Source organism: Microcebus murinus, chromosome 9 (genome assembly GCF_040939455.1).
Source record: "Microcebus murinus isolate Inina chromosome 9, M.murinus_Inina_mat1.0, whole genome shotgun sequence".
Classification (NCBI taxonomy): domain Eukaryota; kingdom Metazoa; phylum Chordata; class Mammalia; order Primates; family Cheirogaleidae; genus Microcebus; species Microcebus murinus.
The window spans coordinates 7,473,720-7,490,289 of NC_134112.1; the positions used below are offsets into that span (position 1 = coordinate 7,473,720).

General features: G+C 34.6%; 1 protein-coding gene across 3 annotated transcripts in view; it reads left to right on the forward strand.

Moving 5' to 3' along the window:
- SUN3 (Sad1 and UNC84 domain containing 3) overlaps positions 1–14,138 on the forward strand; it is a 42,659-nt gene extending 28,521 nt beyond the window's left edge. For all 3 annotated transcript variants that reach the window (XM_012735974.3, XM_012735976.3, XM_012735975.3), the window contains exons 7-10: positions 6,960–7,075; positions 8,353–8,520; positions 12,710–12,802; positions 13,845–14,138. In XM_012735974.3, the coding sequence (XP_012591428.2) occupies positions 6,960–7,075; positions 8,353–8,520; positions 12,710–12,802; positions 13,845–13,964 (497 nt within the window). In that variant the 3' untranslated portion in view covers positions 13,965–14,138. The remainder of the gene's footprint in view (positions 1–6,959; positions 7,076–8,352; positions 8,521–12,709; positions 12,803–13,844) is intronic.
- The last annotated feature ends 2,432 nt before the right edge of the window (positions 14,139–16,570 follow it).

The window sequence follows — 16,570 nt, forward strand, 5'->3', positions numbered from 1 at the left end:
TAGGCTGAGGCATGCTGTAATTACAGAGCTGAAAAGCAGTGGAGCTAAAATTGTGAGAGAAACCCCATTTTTTTAGCCCAAGAACCAGAAAAAAGCAGTCCTGTGGGCCACAGAGTATGGGGAGAAGGCCTGGGCAGACCGAGCTAGAGAGAAGACACCTGCTCCCATGTCTGTCTGCAGCCAGCTTCTTGGCTCACCTCTCAGCTGCTCATTCAAGGGCACAGAACTGAAACAGTATGGCGGAGGCTTTGAGAATTTGACAAGGATTCAAGTCTTGTACCAAGCCCTGAGTGGCACGTGTGTAAGACAGGCCTATAACAAAGGTTTGGACACTGAACGGAGATGGGAACCACCACCCAAAGAAAAGAAGGGAGGGCTTGTGCCCTGAACATCTCTGGGATGATTGCTGAAACACACGAAAGCATTACCTCATAGTTTGTTATAGGACTCAGCGCCTCACAATATAATATTCAATATGTCTGGGGTACAATTCACAATTACTCAGCATGCAAAGTCCTAGGGAAATGAGACCAGTTTCTAAGGGAAAAGACAATCAACAGATGCCAGTCCATCATGACACAGATGTTGGAGTTATCACACAAAGACTTGAAGCAGCTGGTATGACACACTTCGTAAGGAGAAGGTAAGTACACTAAAATGAATGAAAAGATACAAGTTCTCAGCTAAGAAATAGAATCTATAAAAAAAGAACTGGACGGAAATTTTAGAACTGAAAATATAATATCATAAATGAAATAAATGAAAATAAATATAATATAAATAAAATAAATTTTATTTAACAATAAACAAAGACAGAGAAAAGAAGTGGTGAAATTGAAGATAGATTGATAGAAATTATCCAATTCAAAGAATGCAAAAAATTTTGAAAAACAATATGAACAGAGCTTCAGAAACCTATGGGACAATATAAAAAGAAGTAACATTCTTATTCTTATAGTCTCAGAGGGAGATAAGTAAGAGATCAATGTAGAAAAATAATGTGAGGAAGTAATGTCTTGAAAACATCTCACATTTGATTTAAAAAACATAAATTTACAGATTCAAGAAACAGAAAATCAGAAACAAGGTAAATTCATGGAAAACTACATCCAGACACATCATAATTAAATTGCTTAAGATCAAAGATAAAGAAAAAATCTTGAAAGCAGCTAAAGAAAAAAAACCCACACATTATCTATAGGAGAACAATTATTCAAATGACTATGGATTTCTTATCAGAAAAAAAGGAGACCAAAGTGAAGCAAGCTACATCTTTAAAGTATTAAAGGAGAGGACATGGTGATGCAGAATTCTACATCCACCAGAAATATCTTTCAGGAATGAAGGTGAAATGAAGACATCCTTTGTTGGTGGAAAACTAAGAGAATTCTCTTCCAACAGATCTGCTAAAGGAAGGTTCTTCAACTAAAGAGAAATGATGCCAGGAAAGAGACTTGGGGCTTCAAGAATGAAGAAAGAGCAACAGATAAGATAAATGTGCATACATATAGAGTAATTCTCTTAAGTTCTTTAAAACAAATATGGCTCTTGAAAGAAAACATTATAACATTATGGGGTATTGATACATGCAGATCTAATACTATGACAACCTTAAAGGAAAAGTCAGTGGGTGAGGCTTAATGGCATCTATCATTATAAAGATTGTATATCAGTGGTAAAATACTAACACCAAATACACCATGAGAGGTTAGGTATGTGCATTGTTATCACCAGAACAACTACTTTTAAAAAATATGAAGATAAACAAAAGCCAATGGATAAATTAAAATGGACTAAAATATTTTAACTAATGTAAAAGGAGGCAGAAAAGGGAGATGAAGAAGAACCAGGAGAAAAAATAATAATAAAATGGTAGATTTAAATCCAATGATGTCAATAGGCATACTAAATGTACATGGTATAGACATCAGATTGTCAGACTGAATAAAAAGCAAGACTCAAATATACGCTGTCTACAAGAAATTCTCTTTAATCATACTGAAAGTAAAAAGATAGAAAAAGATGTACCATGTAAACAATGATTTTTTACCTATATTACCTATAGTAAATTACCTATATTAATATCAGACTGAGTAAATTAAACTTCAAGATACAGAATATTTTTATATTACTATATAATATTCTATCATCCTATAAGGATAAAAAGGGTACTTCACCAAGAAGACATAGTAATCCTAAATGTGATTGCATCAAAATAGATGAAGCAAAATATGATAGAACTAAAAGGAAAATTTCACAAATTCACAATTTTAATTAGAGACTTCAACACTCTTCTCTGTAATTAATTGAAAAAGAAGATAGAAAATTTACCTGAATGTAAAAAAAAAAAATCTAAACAATACTACTGAAAGTTTTATCTAATTGATATTTATGGTACATTCCACCAAACATCAAAATATACCTTGTTTGTAAGTGCAGATGGTTCTTTCACAAAGACATATCATATTCTAGGCAAAGAAACATACCTTAATACATTTAAAATAATTGAAATCACATGGAGTATGTTCTCTGAATATAATGGAAATATAAACTAGAAATCAGTAACAGAAAGATATCTAAAAGATCCCCAAATATATGGAAATTAAACAATACATTTCTAAATTACCCTGAGTCAAAGAGAAAGTTACAATAAAAATTAGAAGATATTTTGAACTAAATGGGAATTAAAAGGCAAAGTATCAAAATTTATGGGTTACAGCTAAAGCAACGTTTAGAGCAAAATTTATAGCAACAGATGCTTACATTAGAAAATAAGAAAGGATTCAAATCAGTGTTCTAAATTTCCACTTTAATACACTAGACACTAAATCAAGGAAAAGGAAGTATATAATAAAGAACATAATAAAATTTAAATAGAGAAAAACAATGAAACTAAAATCTAGTTCTTTGAAAAAAAATTGATAGAATTCTAGCCAGACCAACCAAGCAGTGGGGTATAGGGATGGGGAGAGAAGACACAAATTACCTGTATCAGGAATGAAAGAGAGAACATTTATATAGACCCTACAGAATTAAACAGATAATAAATGAATATGACAACTTCATGCCCCAAAACTTGGCAATTTAGGTAACCTGTACAAATCTCTTGAAATATACAAACTATCAAAGGTCACTCAAGAAAAGTAGACAACTTATATTTATTAAATAAATTAAATGTATGGTTAAAACCCTTCTACGAAAGAGAGCTCCAAGCTTAGATGACTTTATTGGTGATGTCCACCAAAAATTTAAGAAAGAAAAAATACTACTGCACAAATATTAATACAAAGTAGAAGAGGTGGGAGAACTTTTCAGCTTATTTTATGAGGCTATCATTATCTGATACCAAAATTAGACAAAGACATTCCAAAAAACCAGAACTATGTAGACCAATATACCTCATGGACAGAAGGGCTTAGCTTCATCTATTTTGAAGCTCTTTTAGATGTAATCACATTTAGGATTATTATGTGTTTTGGGGAAATTGTCCTTTTTATCATTAATGTATTATCCTTCAATGAAATATTAGCAAATACCATCCAATAATATGGAAGAATGATAATACAATATGACTAAGTGGTGTTTATCCTAGAAATTCAATGCTGGTTTATTATTGTAAAATAAGTCAATGAAATTTATGAAGTCAACATACTAAAAAATCTGATTATTATTAGGTCATCAAATTAGATTCACTAAAATTATTTAGCAAAATTCAATATTTATTATAAAAACTCAGCAAACTAAAAAAATAATTATTTCCTCAGTCTGATAAAGGACTCTTGCAAAATTCCTCCAGCTACATTAGACTTATTTGTGAAAGACTAATTGTTTTCTTCCTAAGAAACAAAATAAGGATATCTACTCTCACCATTCTTATTCAACATTGTAATAGAAGTCCTAACCAATAAGACAAGAAACAAAAGAAGAGATAGAAAGAAGGGGGGGGGGGAGGAGAGAGGAAAGAAGCATGAAAATTGGAAAAGAAGAAATAAAAATGCCTCAAATATTCACAGACAATATGATTGCTTACATAGAAAAATCACCAAAAACTCTACTAGATTAGTAAAATTTACAAGTTCAAGTGGATTTTATAATTTCTATATACTAGTAATAAAAATTAGAAAGAGATAATTAAAAAAACAGTACTATTCACAATCACAGTAAAAAAAACATGAAACACTTAGGTATAAGTCTAGCAAAATATGTGTGGGATCTGTGTGCTAAAAACTAAAAAAACAATAATGAAAGAAATAAGACCTAAATAAATGGACAAATATACCATGTTTATGGATTAGAAGACTCAATACTGTAAAGATTGTAATACTCCCCAACTTGTCTATGGATTCAACACAATTGTAATCAAAATCCCAGTAGGATTATTTGTAGAAATCAACAAGCTATTTCTAAAATAGAATGGAATGACAAAGGAATTAGAATAGCCAAATCAGTTTTGGAAAAAGAAAAAGAACAAAGTTGGAGAACTCATACCTTCTGATTTAAACTTTACTCTAAAGTTACAGAAATCAAGAGAGAACGGTATTAGTGAAATCCAATGGAGCAACACAGAAAGTCCAGAAATAGTCCACATGTATGTGGGGAATTGATTTTTGACAAAGGAGGAAAGTCATGTCAATGGTGCTGGAAAAAGTGGACATTCACATGCAAAAATAAACCTTGGCCTAGAACTCACACTTTATAAAAATTAACCCCAAATGGGTCACAGGCCTAAATATAAAGTTTAGAACTATAAAACTTTTAGAAGAAAAATAAGAGAAAATCTTTTCGATCTTGAGTTAGAAAAAGATTTCTTAAATATGCCACCAAAAACTGTGATCTGTAACATGAAAGAATGGATAATTTGGACTTCACCAAAATTAACTTCTGTTCTGCAAAGTACAGTTTAGAGAATGGACAAGTCACAAGCTAGGAGAGAATATTTGCAAACCATTTATACACATTCTTGTATCCAGAATTTATAAAAACTCTCAAGCCTCAATACTAAGCAGACAGACAACCAAATAAAAAATAGACAAAAGATTTGGAAGACACTTCATTAAAGAAGATATATGAATATCAAAAAACCACATGAAAATAAACTCTAAATTATTATTTCTTAGTGAAATGTAAATTAAAACCACAGTGATATACCACTAAACACCTATTAGAATGACAAACAAACCAGAACTGATCACACCAAGTGCTGGCAAATGCAAAACAACTGGCACTTTCAAACACTTCTGGTGAGAATGTAACATGGTACAGCTATTTTGGAAAATAGTTTGACAATTTCCTATGAAGTTAAATGTAATACCTTATGACCCGGCAATCCCACCTGTAGGTACTTACCTAAGATAAATTAAAACTCATATGAGAATGTCTATCACAAGTGTATTGATAATCACCAAAATTGAGAATAACCCAAATGTTCATTGACAAATGACTGATGTATCCATACAGTGGACTACTTCTCAGCGGGCAATACAAAGGAACAAACTACTAAATACTCATTACAACACCCACCCATGAATCCCACATGCATTTGGCTAAGTGAAAGCAGCCATATTCAAAAGGCTACATACTGTGATTGACTACAAAAGGACAGCCAAAGGAATGTCCATAATAGGTAAATCTATAGAGAGTATAGATTTAATAGATTAGTGATTGTCTAGCAATGGGGCAGGAGGTTGGGGGAAAATGAGGAGTGACTGCTGATTGCTTTGGATTTCTTTTGGGGCCATTTAAATTTTCTAAAATTGAATGTGGCTACACAACTCTGAGAATATGCTACAAAACACTGAATTCAAAATGGTGAACTGTATTATGTGAATTATATCTTAATAAAGCTGATTAAAAAATGAATGAATGAAAAAAGTGAATAAATATGAATTTACTAAAATTTCCCACAATACCACAATTTAAATTTTTTCTTGAAAGGGTTATGTGTGTGAGGGAGGGGTTTCAGTGCTCACATCAACCCATGAAAGTGTAGTTCCAGTCCAGTCAGTCAGTTGAGTAAGAATATTCATCCGGCAGTCAGTGTCAGCCTTCAAAAACAAGGTGCACATAGGGTGCAGATAAAATAAAGGATGCCTGTCAAATTTGAATTTCAGACAAAGAGCAAATAATTTTTTATTATAAATATGTCCCAAATACTGTATATGGGGTATGACTACTACTAAAAAAATTCTTCTTTGTTTATTGAAATTCAAATTTAAATGGCAGCCTTGTATTTTTACTTGCTAAATCTGGAATCTCTAAGTACACATTTACTATTTCAAGTTGTGCCATCTTAGAAAAAACACTGGCAATCAGACATTTGGTCAGGCATATGTATTTTTAATGTTATATTGTGTTACCCAAATGAAATTTGAGAAAGTGATTTGCATTTTCTTTCTTATGTATAAAATATATTTTACTTCTAAAATAAAGTAACCTGAAGAGATAGTATTTATTTGATGGATATATTTTATATTTGTTTGATTAAAATGAAAATTCAATGAATCTGCGTAATTACTATTCTGAATATAACTTGAAGGACATTTATGACGTTGGTTATCTGGGTTTTTTGTTTTTGTTTTTGAGTGAATGTGCCTGATAGAAAGTCTCATTTATCAGATGAGCTATTAAAATATGAAGATCCATGTATCTTTTGGGGCAATAAACAGAATCCATGCAATATTTCCATCTCTAATTTAATTGCCCCCAAATTAAATTTTTTGTCATAGTATCAGTTTCAGAAATGTCGCAAAACTACACAGAGTAAACGTGGCTTTCTCAAAGTGACAACATTTCAGTGGTGATCAAAACTGTCATACTTTTTCTACCAATTCCTGAGTGTGAATTTTACCTCATTTATAATTTGCCAAATAATAGTTTTCCAAAGATATTATTAAAATCCAAGTAATATGTTTTGAATTGTATATGTAATTTTTTATTTAAAAATTATTTTATAATTTTAGGAGCCTCCATCATTGAAGCTGGGACTTCAGAAAGTTACAAAAATCATAAGGCAAAACTGTACTGGCATGGGATAGGTTTCCTAAATTATGAAATGCCTCCAGATATTATTCTTCAGGTAAAGCTAAATTAAGAATAACCCATTTCTATTTTAGGATTTTGTTCCTTCTCACTATTTATCATGAAAATATTAACTTTAAAATGGAGGCATTGTAAGAGTCTCTAAACTTGTTACAGAACATGAAATCATCTCCTTACAATTTTTATAGTCAGTACACTGCATGAATTATGTCTTAATTTACAGTCAGTAAACTATGTTTATTTATTTCTTTATTATTTTAAAGTCAGTATACTAGATTATTTGCTTCTCAAATAGAACAAATAAACAGGTAAACACTGAAGGAATTTGTCACTGCTAGACCTGTCCTACATGAAATACACAAAATTACACTATCCATGGAACAGCACAATAGATACCCACCAGTATAAAAATACCTGAAAGTTAAAGCTCGCAGCTGTAATAAAACAATAGCACAAGAGGGAAAACAAAACAATAAGGCATCATCCAACATGATGAATAGAACAGTATCCCACACATCACTATTAACACCGAACACGAGTGGTCTGAATGTCCCACCTAAAAGACAGGGACTGGCTGAATGGATGAAAAAACACATCTCAAGGGCCGGGCGTGGTGGCTCACGCCTGTAATCCTAGCACTCTGGGAGACCGAGGTGGGTGGATCGCTCAAGTCAGGTGTTCGAAACCAGCCTGAGCAAGAGTGGTTGCCTGTCTCTACTAAAAAATAGAAAGAAATTAATTGGCCAACTAAAAATATATAGAAAAAATTAGCCAAGGCTGTCTCTACTAAAAAATAGAAAGAAATTAATTGGCCAACTAAAAATATATAGAAAAAAAATAGCCAAGGCTGTCTCTACTAAAAAATAGAAAGAAATTAATTGGCCAACTAATATATATAGAAAAAATTAGCCGGGCATGGTGGTGCATGCCTGTAGTCGCAGCTACTCAGGAGGCTGAGGCAGAAGGATTGCTTGAGCCCAGGAGTTTGAGGTTTCTGTGAGCTAGGCTGATGCTACGGCACTCTAGCCCGGGCAACAGAGTGAGACTCTGTCTCAAAAAAACCAAAAACCAAAAAACCACACACACTTCCCAAGTATGTGCTGTCTCCAAGAAATGCATCTAACTCACAAGGATTCACACAGACTTGAAGTAAAGAGATGGAAAAAGTATTCCATGCAAATGGAAACCCAAGCTGAGCAGGTATAGCCATTTTCATTTCAGATAAAATGAACTTTAAATCAACCAAAAAAAAAAAAAAAAAAAAAGACAAAGATGGTGATTATATATGAGATTAATTCAGTGCTTTCTTTCCAGCCGGATGTCTACCCTGGAAAGTGCTGGGCCTTCCCAGGTTCTCAGGGCCATACCCTAATCAAGCTTGCCAGGAAGATTATACCAACTGCGGTTACCATGGAGCATATCTCAGAAAAGGTGTCTCCCTCAGGAAACATCTCCAGCGCACCCAAGGAATTTTCTGTCTATGTAAGCTGTCTAAACCTTTTATTCAAGTTGGCCTGTGACAGAAGGTGGTTGGCTAGGAATTAGGAGCTGAACTTTCACCTTAACCATGTAGCTAACTAGTTGTGTCACTTACTTCCTAGACCTCTGCTTTCTCATCTACAAAGAGAAAGGGTGAGACCAGATAATTTCTATTACTTAATTTTATTTTTTACTTTTATCAAAGTCATACATGTACAATTAAAAAAATCAAATATTTTCACAGAGTTTATAATGAAACAGTGGTTCCTTGTCCCACTTCTCCCCACCCCCAATTCTCATTATCCTAAAGCTTCCACTTGCAACAATTTTAGCTGCTTATTTGTATACTTGCCCCCATATTTGCTTTTACTGTTCGTTCTTAATTTTTTAGTTTTGGTTGTTTGATCTGCAGACATCTTCCAATGGAAAATGAAGATTAGTTCTCTTCCGTGGCTCTGCACCCTTCTAATATGTTTATGTCCTACTTTTCTTAACAACAGATATATAGAAATATAATTCATCCAATTAAAGTGCACCCTTCAGTGGCTTTTAGTATCCATCACCACAGTCAATTTTAGATGATTTTAATAACCCCACCTAGAAACCCCAGCCCCCTTAGCTGTCACCTCCCATTTCCCCATCACCCTCCCCCAGCCCCTGGCAGCCACTAACCACTCTGCCTCTGTAAGTTTACCTCCTCTCGACATTTCATGTAAGTGGAATCATATAATATGGAGTCTTTTGTGAATGGCTTCTTTCACTTAGCATAATGTTTTCAAGGTTCATCCACGATGTAGCATGTGTCAGTATGTCATTTCTTTTTGATTGCTGAATAATATTTCATTGCATGGATAGATCATGTTTTATTTATCCATTCATAAGTTGATGGAATTTGAGTTATTTACACTTTTTTGGGCTATTTTGAATAGTGCGGCTGTGAACATTTGTGTACAAGATTCTGTGTGGACACTGGCTTTTGTTTCTCTTGAAGTCCCTAAGACTAGAATTCTAGTCCCTAAGACTAGAATTGCTAGATCATATGGCAAATCTAGGTTTAACATTTGAGGCACTGCTATACTACATTATCTTACTTTTTATTTCAGTAGATATTGTTTTCATGGTGACTATGTGAACAATACTGTTCTCAGTTGAGCCATTTAGTGTACTTGAATATTAGTCTTTTGGATAATTTTTTGATGTTTTCTGAGGAAATTGCTTTATTTAATTTGCTTAGTTTTCTATATTTCTATCACTAAAACATTCCCAAACTCTTTCTCAGAGGTGTAAATATTCTCCCATTATGTTAATTTATGTCAGATAATTTATAAATTTCTTCCTTTCTTTTCTTTTCACTTCTTTTCTTTTTTTCCTGAGATATCCCTTCTAGAGTTGTCTGCCCTTCTGCTCCAACCTGGCTGGTTGCTAGGTAGGCCTGATGCATAACTATCATCATGGGATTTCATTTCTTCATCCTGAGGATTCACCTTACCATCTAATATATATTTTAAAAAATAATTTCTCTCTTATTTTCCTTTCATGTTATTTTGTTCTACCTTCTGGAATATTTTATCAATTTATATTTTAACACCTATATTGCATTTTTCACTTTTGTTGTCATGATTATGCTTTCTAAGACTTTTTGTTTCTATAAATATTTTCTTTTCTAGAGTCTAATTTTTTTCTTTCATGGATGCCTTATCTTCTCTTATGACTCTGAAGGTATTAATTGACATCAATTATAGGTTTAGTTTTCTTCTGCTCTTTTCCATATTTCCAAGTGCCACTGCCCCGCTTGTGTCTGGCGTCTCTGTCTTTCTCTTGAGGTGCTTGTCGCCAGCGTCTATGAGGCTCCTCTGTCACATGAAGAGCTCAGCCGTACACAGCTGGCTGAAAGCTTTGCGCACACAGTGGGGCTGGTTCACGAGAGTTTCTCTGGTGATGATCTGGTTGGGCTATTTCTTCCAGGGTCCCCAAAGTGTGGTGTCAGGCGAGTGGACCCTGAGAGGATTGCCATCTTGGCGTGACCGCACACTGGGAGGTGCATGGGGGAGGGCTACGGGCTGTCACTCCACCTGGTGCACAGGATATGACTCACTCCTTGTATGTGTTCTGTACTAAGGCTGTGCCATCAGCCATCTCCGAGCTAGGAGGAAGAAGAGAGCCTTCTGCTGGGCGTGCCAGGGTAGAGGCAATAGCCTACCATGGACTGGGGGCTAGCTGCTTTTTGAAATGACCGTCGGCAAGCCTCAGATTTGGGCCCTCCTCTCCCAACGCACCCCATGGCCCCAATCCACAGGTCTTTCCCAAGCCCTACAGCATAATTCAGCCTGCTACTGGTTCCATGCTACCCTTTGTGTTTTCACCAGTTTGGACATCTCCAGGTTTTTTTGTGTTAGTGTCTATTCACGTTTTTCCCTCATAGGTTTATGCCTTAGCTCAATCCTTTGAAGTTACCATCGGGAGGAGGTCCCAGTGCAAAGCAGCCTGCCTTATATATCACCCAAATGCCTTTACAGCCCGTGACTCTGGCCTTACAAATCAGAGGGCCACTGATTTGATGCGAGCCTGCACCACCCACAAGAGGTGTCTCTAGAAAGTTGAGTTAGGTTGAATTTGAACAGATAAGCCCCATCTCAGAAAGGTGCATAGACTTGCTCCTTATTTAGAGGAATTATGGGTAAGTCCTGCAGGAATCTTTTAGTAATAAAAACTACTTCTCATCATGTTCTTCCATATTAGAGAATTTATGAACCAAGTGAAATTAAAATGATAAATAGCGAGGCCCACTGGCTGCTCCTGTAATCCCAGCTACTTGGGAGGCCAAGGTGGGAGGATCATTTGAGCCCACGAGTTTGAGGCCAGCTGAGGCAACATAGAGAAACTTGTTTTCTTTAACCTCTTCAGTACCGCGCTCACCGGCTGCAAAACCTTGCCCACAGCTGGCACTCGTAGTCCACACGACAGTTTGTGCTGTGCATTGACGACGAATCCAGTTTTGCTCTGGTGTGATGAGGAAAGCTTGAAAGCACTGAAAGCTTGTTTTACTTTACAGGCAGCTTTACTTGTAATGTAAATCAGAACAGGTAACATATACATATATGTTTTCATTACATTATTTTTAAATGTTCACAATTTTATTCTGATAAATGAAAAATTAGAAAAGTCGTATCATGGCTGTCGGCTAAAGTCGCTGTGCGCGTTCATCTGTGGCTGTCGACTACAGTCCACTCTGGTACCGAAGTGGTTAAAAACAAACAAACAAAAAAAACAAGGTGATAATAAAGGTGGAAATAAAACTAGTGCTCACAGAAACTACATGAGGCTTGAGTCATACATATATGTAATTGTGAGTGCATTATATAATCATGATGTGTCTAATTCTTTTAATAAAAATTATAGTTTGATTTTAATATTTTCATTACAAAATGATTGTACTAAAATGAACTCTTTATTTTGCTGTATTACAATAATTTAAGGACCTTAACAATAGACTTTAGATTCACAAAACAAATTAGTTTGCACCTAGTTTGTGAGAGGAGTGCATTCTCCTCTCACAAACCTTCCATCTGAGGGTAGAGAAGGAGCGTGAAATGCTCAAGGGAAATCACATACAAATACCAAGGCTTTTGTCAGTTGACAAAGCTTACTTTTTGGAGGAAATTATTTGTGTGATCAAAGTCTGGCAATTGGCTTAAGTTTATCTCATTTTGGAAAACAGCTGTTCAACATGGGGACTCATTTTTGTTAATTTTATTCAAAGTATGCCAACTGCAAATATAGTTGTTAGGCCAAAGCCAATGCTGTGATTTGCTCTATCTCTACCTATCTATTAATATCTTTCATCTATACATCATCTATTTATGTTGATATCTATATTTCATCTATATATCATCTATATCTATCACCTATCTTTCACCTATCTTCTATCTATCTATCTATCTATCTATCCATCCATCCATCCATCCATCCATCCATCCATCCATCCATCCTCTATCTCTCTAGTCAGTTCTGTGATCACCCTCTGGCCTCATTGACGCCTGAGTCAGATGCCCTCTGGGTGTAGGTCAGTACTGGCGGCAGCTCAGCTTGGTGCCCTTGGTGGACACACAAAGATGTATGGTGAATTGTTGCTATTTGAACATACAACTGTATCCATTTGTTGCAATCTCTATATCTGTTGTTTTCTTTATAGGGCATCATGAAAAAGTGTGAAGGCGAAGAAACTTTCCTAGGTCAATTTATATATAACAAAACAGGAACCACTGTTCAAACTTTTAAACTCCAGGTAATGACAGCCCTGGGAAATGGTAAATATGAGTGGCCCCATCACTGGGAGAGATTTGTTGGGATTGCTTCATGCAAAGTGGTGTGTGAGTAATTATGGCAAAAGCGTGAGTTAGACAAGCTTATCTGAATTTCAGGTCCTAGCTCCAAGTGTTCACATGGATTTTAATGCAAAAGACAGGCAAATACAAAAGGAGTTTCTAAGTCAAATTCTTCCTGATTTGCAATGAGGAAGAATGTACATTCAGTTTCTCAGTTCTTTTAACTATCTCATTCCCTGGATACTATTAAGTTTTATATCACTACCTCATCTTTCTTGGGTAAAGGAGGTGGGGATGGTGGTGCAATATGAGGTGTATAGAGGCAGAGAAAAACTCAGAGGAAGAGATACTATTTAATACCAGAGAATATTTAATACCAGTTAATGTAAGTAAAACTTCTCTTCCTAACCCAATGAGGAAAAATACCAACCAGGGGTTTTAATTTATAAACCATCTGAAACTCACTAGGATATATGAAATGTATTCCCATTATGTCTATTAGCCATAGGAAGTGATGTAGAAGGTATGCCATACAATGTAAAAACAAGTGTTTATGACACTTCTTGGCCAAATAGTGAGAAAATACAAGTCAAAAACAATATATGTATTAGAAATGAATATAATTGTAGAGTATCATATTTGATTATACATTCATATGTAGATGTATTTGGGCTCATGTATCTGTTTGTATAGTTGGCTTCACAGATTGGTTTTCAGACAAGCCTCCCTCCCCAGCTCAGCCAGCAAGGAGCACAAAGGAGGGACCACCATGGCAGGGAGAGGTCACTTGGCCACCACATTCTCTTCCTCCTCCTCTACTTGTCCTTCCATAAGCTCTTTACCCCAGTAGCTTATTTTCTCATCCATTAGATGGGCATTTGAAAATACTTGCATTGGGAAGAAAAAAAGGAGTTTTAACTTTTTATTATATCAGCATTCCTTGGGATTCTTTGGGATGGATTTCTTCATAAGGCATTAATTTTATCTTTTTCTTATTTTCAGCATGCAGTTTCTGAATCTTTATTATGTGTGAAACTTAAAATCTTCAGCAACTGGGGACACCCAGAGTACACATGTTTATATCGATTCAGGGTCCACGGCACCCCAAGTGTTCATATCTAGACCAGCTGTTACAGAAGGCCCTGACCACACATCCAGAATATTCAAGGACCCTTTTCCCTTGGATTACACTGCACCCATAGGAATCAAAACCAGGGATTTGGATAAAAACCTCAAAGTGATTCATACTTGCCTATAAAAAGTGGATGAATTTTAATAATAAAAAATATGGAAGTAGATTCAATATTCTTGTGGTAGTTTAGCTTTTAAGGACACATCATGTTGTTAGAGCACTGAAAGGTGATTTTGTATTTAGAAGATGGTATTATTCAACAGCCTTTCTCATAATAGCATCTTTGCCTTCATTTAGTCATTCCTCTATATCAGGCTTGGATGTTCAGTATTACTACTATTATTGAACAGGGATCTGGAGGGACTGGTCGAGGCAATTAGATAAGAGACAGATAATTTTTAAATTAAAGGTAAAAATTATCATGGAGTTCTGACCATAACTATTTGCCGATAATTTGATGAATTCCTTAGAATGCAATAAAATCTATTTTTAAAAAAATTACAAATAAAGAAAATTATAGTTAAGTGTATACAAAATTACCACATGCAAATCAATATTATTCATAAATACAAACAACAACCAGTCAAGGGTATAATATACAAAAGCCACAACAAAGATAAAAAACATCAAATGAAAGAAGAAAGAAAGTAAAATACCTATGTGAATAAAACTCCAAAACAGCAATGAATGATTAAAAAATGACTTCAAGAAATGGAAAGACATACCATATCCTTGGATAGGAAAACTCAACTGTCAAGATGTCAATTTTCTCTAAGTTAATTTATAAATGTAACTTGAGCTCAATTGAAAACCTGGAAAATATTATAGTATTATATAACAGTTATGAGATATTAAAGAATTATTGTTAAAAAATAATGTGTAGGTATCTGTGTGATAATGGTATTACAATTTTGTTTTCAAAATAATTCTTACCTTTTGATTTCTATATTTAAATATTTACAGATGAAATGATGTATCTGTGACCTTTTCCAAAATAAGATAAGAGGAGGAAATGAATAAGAAGATCAATAAAAAAGATTGGCCATGAAATGGTTATTAAAGTTGGATGCTGCCAGGCCATGGGGTTCATTATATGATTCTGTCTAGATTTATATGTGTTTAATATTTTTAATTTCGAAAGTTTTTTAGAAGATTAAAACACATATATACATTTTTTAAAAAGGGGTATGTTTTAAACTAAATTGATTCTAAAGTTGATATGGAAATATAAATTTAGTAAGAAGCCAGTCAGAAAGCCTCTGAAAAAATCAACAAAAGGAAATAGCTCTATTACATAGGTATAAAATAATAATTAAAACTGTGTGATCCTGGCATAGTGACAGACCAATGGAGCAGACACACAAGTCCATAAATAGATTTATGTCTACATGTAAATTTGGTACATGATAGAGGTGGCATCTCCAAAGGGTAATTAGAAAAACAAAACAAATAACTTGGGACAATTGTCTAGTTATTATGAAGATAAAATTGAATCCATGTTTCTCACTTTACAATATGATAAATTCCCAATACGGTAAAACATTTACAAGTCAGTAATAAATTCATAAAAATATTAACAAGAAAACTTGGGATAATTCTTATATGGCATTGAGTAGAGGAAGATCTTTCTAAATGTGACTCAAAGTTCAGAAGCCACAGAAGAGAAAAGAAATAATTTCTACTATATAAACATCAAGAACCTCTGTAGGTCCACCTAAACCTTAAACAAAATTGAAAAAATATTTGCAATTGATATAAGAACCACTTTCTACTATATAAAAAGTGTCAATAAAGCAATAATGTTATGAATAACCCAATAGAAAAATGGCCAAAGAGTATGAATAGATCATTAACAGAAACATATGAAAGATATTTCAGCTTATTTACCTAAGAAAAAGGCAACAATTACATTGTGGTACCATTTTTGACTAATACAATTGGAAAAATCCAAAAGTTTGATAATGTTTTATTTCAAGGCTTTGAGTAAACAAGGTTTCCCACACATTGCTGGAAGAAATGCAAATAGGTACAACCTTTAGGGAGGGAACTTGGTAATGTCTATCAAAATTGGACATGTAGATATCTTTTGACTGAAAAAGTTGTCTTGTACAAAACACAATATATAGAAAGCTATCCATCAGCACAGTTTCTCAGAAGGGAAGGGAGGAAGAGAGGTGGGAATGAGGTAGGAGGAGGCCCCTCCGTATGTAGAAGTAAAGTGTTCACTGTATATTGGCTTTGGATCACATGAATATATTACCTATTCAGACCTTGAACATTTTTTTTAATAGACATGGTTTCTTGTTTTGGTCAAGGGGGAAAGGTAAATATTAAGTAAGTAAAGAGTGATAAATGTAATGAAAAGAAAAAAAAATAAGAAATAGACACATGAAACCAGAGGGCCTTAGCCAGGGCAGTAGAGAAGCGCCCTGCCAGGAAGAATCTTTGTGAGATAGTGGTCTCAGGCTACACTCTGTATCAGATTCACCCAGTCACACCAGGGAACATCAGTGGGCTTCCTGTAGCACCAGAGAGGTGGCACCATGGAAGCCCAATGGACCCTTGGCCAAGTGCAGCCTCATGAGGAAGCTCAGGT